This window comes from Vombatus ursinus, unplaced genomic scaffold (genome assembly GCF_900497805.2).
Source record: "Vombatus ursinus unplaced genomic scaffold, bare-nosed wombat genome assembly UNPS02014818.1, whole genome shotgun sequence".
NCBI lineage: Eukaryota > Metazoa > Chordata > Mammalia > Diprotodontia > Vombatidae > Vombatus > Vombatus ursinus.
In genome coordinates, this window is record NW_020954596.1 from 73,919,424 (window position 1) to 73,925,423 (window position 6,000).

A 6,000-nucleotide genomic window follows, 5' to 3' on the forward strand; every position below is an offset into this window, starting at 1 on the left:
GATGGGTGATAACATTTGGTCTAGGCTGGTGTGGATACAGAGTAAATAGAATAATGAATACTTAAAAGTTTGGAACTCAGAGACAGGGTATCCTCACTGAAAGATCAATGTGAATAGTCCTACTCTTCAACCATTATCGTGTAACCCCAAAATTATTGACCACCTGGTCGTCACACAAAAAAAAAGAAAATATGGTACAACTAGGTGGTACATAGAGCACTGGGTCCGGAGTCAGGAAGATCTGAGGTCAAATACAGCCTCAGACACTTACTAATTGTGTGACCCTGAGCAAATCACTTAACCCTGTTTGCCTCAGTTTCCTTATCTCTAAAATAAGTTGGAGAAGAAAATGTTCTTGGTGGAACTTGACCGTCTCATTCCAGTGGTATAATGAGATTGCTCGGTTGTTTGTGATTTGTATTTACTGGGGCGTGTGTGCATTAAGTGCTTTCAAGAAAAGGAAAATAGTAATGGAGAGCTATGTAGAAAAACACAAATAGAATAAAACTCCAAAAACCATTTGTTTGTCTGCCCCATGGGATAATCCCATTGTGGGCTGAATTCTAGAGTAAATTGTTATTCCCCAAACCACAGCTTGTTCTTGAAATATGTGATCTTACCCTCTTGACTCTATCATCATTTACCTGTCCAACTGGATTTTGGGGAAATGACTGATCATGTGCCAGACAAACCTCAAATGAACCTATGGCTCAATATCTTTTTAGAATGAAGAAAGCCTGAGCCACAAAGTGGGTGGCCAAAGGGAAAGGGAGGAGATGAAGAGATCCAGAAGTGGGATCATTAATTCCTTAATAGCTAAGTTTTGTCTTTATTGTCTTTTACTAAATCTTTTGATGTCAGATTGTTCAGTTCCTTAGTTCCCTAAGGTTCTGTCATTGAAAATTTTCCCCACTTTCACCATTTTGTTCTTTTCCTCCTTCCTCCACCAAATTATAATTTTAGAGCTGGAAACTTAGAGAACTAGTGTAGTCTCCAACTTTACATATGAGGAAACCAAGATACAAAAAGGCTAAACAACTTGCCTAAAGTCATAATTAGTGATGGAGTCAAATGTATAGCACCATATATGAACTCCTGTGAGTACTATGTTGTGTTGTAATCCACTTCTTCTATCACTATACACGTCTTATTAATTCTTACCTATGTAGTTTTACTCCTACATACTTTTTTTTTTACTCCTACATACTTTTACTCTAGTTTTCCCTTCCTTTCTGTATATTCAAATTCTACCTGTCCTTCAAGATTAGTCTCAAGGAGGGCAGCTAGGTGGCACAGTGGATAGACCACCAGCCCTGGAGTAGGGAGGACCTGAGTTCAAATACGGCCTCAGACACTTGGCACTTACTAGCTGTGTGACCTTGGGCAAGTCACTTAACCCCATTGACTAGCCAAAAAAAAAAAAGATCAGTCTCAAGTCACATCTCCTCCATGGACCCTTCATTCCCTGACTACTACAATTTATAGTGACCTCTGCTTCTAATCAAGTTCTATAGCACTTAATAATTACAATCCATTTTGTATTTAAAGATATGCTGCCATACATTATCATTTAACTATTTCATTTGTATTTGTCTTGTCTTCCTATTTATATTACAAGCTCTCAGGATTCAAGACCATATCATATGCTGCATATAATACAGTGCTTTGCATCTTCTACAGTGCTTATCATCGTGCTATCTAGAAGGTTTTGGTTGCATTGATATCTATCTCCCTCAGGTTGATTCTAGGGTTAGAGGATTGAAGTATATAGGTGAGGTGAGATAGGGTAGCTATGTCTAGTTTAGGGTTATTCTGGTGTAGTTATGGATACTTAGAAGGCCAGCTGTGGGGTATGAACAATCCCAGTTTGTATTTTACCAACAATCCTTGCTTTTGTTTCTTGTTCCCCAATTTTGGGTTATTTTGGTCTTTGCTATACACTACTTTCCATCTATAGAATATGTGGACAGCTATAGTAAGTAAGTATATAATGTTTTGTTATGCTCTGTGACCTCTGGAACTAATTAAGGTTGTTGTGTTTGTCCTTTGTTCTCAAAGGGAACCATGACATCAGGGAGGTGATGACATGATTTGCAATTAACTTTGATTTGAGTAAGGGAAGGCTGTGCAAGGTCACTGGCCTCACTTTTGCCTCCAGTGGCCAGATATTCATCAGGACCATATGAGATGGCCCAGGATGCAATGGGAGACCCTGGCCCTGTTAAGCCAAGGTCTTTTCAGGTTCTCACTTTGAGTGAGTGAATAGGCCTCTTTAAGAAGTGAGTCAAGGGATGATCCCTTTAATAAAATAAATAAATAAATAAAATAAAATAAAACAGGGAGGGGAAGACCCTCAGGGTTCCTGGCCAAAAGAGAAACAGTTGCTATTTACATTCACTCTGAGCCAAGAGAGCCCCAAAATAGCCATTAAGTGGTACTTGGTCAGGGACCTATTGTCCAAACTATGAGCTCAAGTGAATTGGGTTTAAGGCTTAGTCTTTGAGAAAGAAATCTAGCCAGTAAACCCCAAAGAGGGAGAGGGAAAGGGGGGAGGGAAGGAAGGAGAGAAAGGGGGAGGGGAAAGAGGAAGGGGAGGGAGAGAAGGAGAGGGAACAAGGAGCTGAGTTACTTAACTGGAACGGACCTGCTGGGTCAGGCAGCTTGGACTACTCACAGGTTGTGTTTGTCCTTTGTTCTTGAAGATGACCATGATATCAAGGTGGTGATGACGTGAATTGCAATTGACCTTGATTTGAGTGAGTGGGGGCTGTACGAGGTCACCAGCCTCACTTTTGCCTCCAGAGCCATCCAGAACTAATTAAAACACTTACATGTCTATAAAATTCACCTTCCATTCACGGTCTTCCTAACTTTGCTCCTAACTTGGGCCTAGACAAGATTATCTTTAGTGCTCTAAAATCCTCCGAACTAACATAGAATCTAGGAATAGAAGGTGAATTATATATGTATGTAGTGTCTTATGGTATGCTTGTCTTTATGGTATGCACAACAAACCAGTGATTCTTATTTTGGCTTTCTCCTAATTGGGAATTAACATTTTTAATGCCCCTTGGACATCGACAAATTCCCCACCCCACTCCTGTGGTACCAGTGATCATAATTGATCGTTTTTTTTTTTAGGCAATTGGAGTTAAGTGACTTGGCCAGGGTCACACGGCTAGTAAGTGTCAAGTGTTTGGTCTGAGGTTAGATATGAACTCAGGTCCTCCTGACTTCAGGACCGTTGCTCTATCCACTGTGCCACCTAGCTGCCCCAATTGATCACATTTTCATAGTCAAAATGTCATAATTTTACTTATCAGTTTCTTCTAAACGTGTTTTTGAAATGATTTACCTACTCCACCTTATTCTGTCCCCAACTGTCTTCACTGTCTGATCATTTTCCCTTTAGAATTTTCTGAAGAAACATTTGTAAGCCTTACAGATATGATCCACCTATTCACCCACTTCCTTTGTTAGTTACTGTATGTAATTATGTTTCAGGGCTTAACGCGGGCCCAGCACAATGCTGTACATTACACTTGATGATGGCTACTAGTCTCAATGATTTTGCTCTTTCTATATATTCTAGAAGCAAATGGGACACATAAGCTGATGTGGAAAAATGTATTTGGTATAGTGGATCAAGTGTATTTAATGTAGTTCATTCTTTAATTAAAAAAATAAATTGCATTAACTTTTTTCACTTTAACATAATCTATATTTTCCCATGTATCACCCCCAACCCCAAGAGCAAACCTTATTAAAAAGAATAAAAAAGAGGGGAAACAAAATTCAGTAAAACTAATCAACACCTCACAAAAGTCTGACAATACATTGGGTATTCTATACTCATTCCCATCACTGCCTCTGCAAAGAAGTGGTGGGAGGTACCTTTTTTTTTTTTTTTTGCTAGCACAGTGCCAGGACTGAAAGAATTTCATAAATGCTAGTTCATTGATTGACTTTTGGACCAAGCTGGCCATAATAGTTTTAAAGCATTCAGTTACATTTATTTTTTGTTATTCCTTCCATTTACATTGTTATAGTTATTGTATGCAGTTTTATTTTCTTGTTCTTCTTGCTACATCTTGCAGCAGTAGCTCATGTCTGTCCATATTTCTCTGTCTTCTTCATGTTTATCATCATAGTAATATCCATTACACATTCATGCACCACAACATATCTAATCATTACTCAGTCAGTGGACCTCCGTGATTCTTGTTTTGTTTCCATTTTTTTGCTACTTTGAAAAGAGTCATTATAAATATTTTGTTGCTTATGGAATCTTTGTTTTTGTCCTTAATGTCCGTGGCATATATTATATGCCTAGCAATAGAATCTCTTTGATCAAGAAATATGGGCATTTTAATTACTCTCTTAGCACCATTTCAAATTGCTTTACATATTTGGTTTAGCTAATTCATAACTCCACCAATGATGCATTAATGCCCTTCTTTCTGTATACCCCTTCAACATTGTCTAGTTCAATCTTTTAACATCTTTGTCAGTTTGCTGGATGTGAGGTGAACACTGAGTTGTTTTGAATTGAAACTTTTATTATTAGTGGTTCTGAGCATTCTGTCATGTGTTTGTTAATAGCTTGCAATTATTTTGAGAACAGTTTGTTTATATACTTTGACACAACTATTGGGAATGGATTTTGGTTTTATACAAGATGTACCAAACGCCTTAATTAAACTTTAATAGCTTAAAATTATTAAGCTTTAGTAGCTTAAACCTGAAATAAGACTTTTGGGACACTTGGTATTTTTCTGTTGCCTATCAAAGTATTTGGCAAAATAAAATTTCTTTTTCATTAGTTATCTTTACCTTTCTTATCCTAGTATCATCACTTGCTTATGCAAAACCTTTTAAGTTTCATATAATTCAAGTTGAAATTAGGGGAGCTAAGTCACACATTGGATACTGGGCCTGAAGTCAGGAAGAGTCATGTTTCTGAGTTGAATATGGCTTCAGACATTTAGCTGTGTGACGCTAGGTAAGTCAGTTAGCCCTGTTTGCCTCAGTTCCTCAGTTCCTCATCTGTAAAATGAGTTGGAGAAGGAAATGGTAAACCATTCCAGTATCATTGCTAAGAAAACTCCAGATGGGGACATGAAGAGTTAGGCATGACTGAAACAACTAAACAACAACAACAATTGAAATTGTGTATATCTTTTGTGGTTGCCTATATCCCTTGTTTGATCAAGAATTCATCCCCCTCACCCAGTCATATCTGTAAAAGGAATCCGATCTGGTTTTAATATTTTATGGTAAAATTTTAAGTTATGTATTAATTTTTAGTTACTGTGGCATATGCTGTAAGATAATGGTCTAAAACTGAAGTTCACTGTATGACTCTGGGCAAGTCACTTAACCCCAATTGCCTAGCAAAAAGCAAAAAGAAAATAAAAATAAAACTAAAATTCATTCTTAGTAAATTGTAGTTGGTGATGAAGTTTATTAAAGGTTCAATATAACTGTCTTCAGATGTCTCTAGTAACTTTTTATTGCTGTGTATTTACATAAATTGTTTTCCTGCTGGCTGCTGAATTCTCTAAGATTGATATAATTTCTTTCTCTAGTTGTCCTTTTCTAATTATCTCAGACAGATTTACTCACTGCTAACCTTTCCCTCCAACAGAATTCTTCCCAACAGCATTCTTCGGTATGGAATGATTCTGGCAGAAGGTCAACAAAAGTCCAGCTTACCTGATTGGTGATCCTTGCTTTAATTTCAGAGTGGGCTGCCTCCAATTCAACCCTAGGTATCCTGAAGGAGGTTTGGTAGTAATGTGGCTTCCGATCTGGAAAGGAAAGCAAGGCAAGAGGGGTTTATAGTCTATAGCTGGGTTTTGAGAATAGGAAGAAATATGTCAAGTGGAAAGGTAGCTGAGAAAAATGTCGTATAGTTATATCCCCTCTAACTATTACTACTACTACTACTACCACTACTACTACTACTACTACTACTACTACTACTACTACTACTACTAC

General features: G+C 37.6%; 1 protein-coding gene across 2 annotated transcripts in view; it reads right to left on the reverse strand.

Moving 5' to 3' along the window:
* LOC114023676 (transmembrane protease serine 11G-like) overlaps window positions 1-6,000 on the reverse strand; it is a 45,585-nt gene that overhangs the window by 22,092 nt on the left and 17,493 nt on the right. For both annotated transcript variants that reach the window (XM_027836443.1, XM_027836444.1), the window contains one exon: window positions 5,716-5,810. In XM_027836443.1, the coding sequence (XP_027692244.1) occupies window positions 5,716-5,810 (95 nt within the window). The remainder of the gene's footprint in view (window positions 1-5,715; window positions 5,811-6,000) is intronic.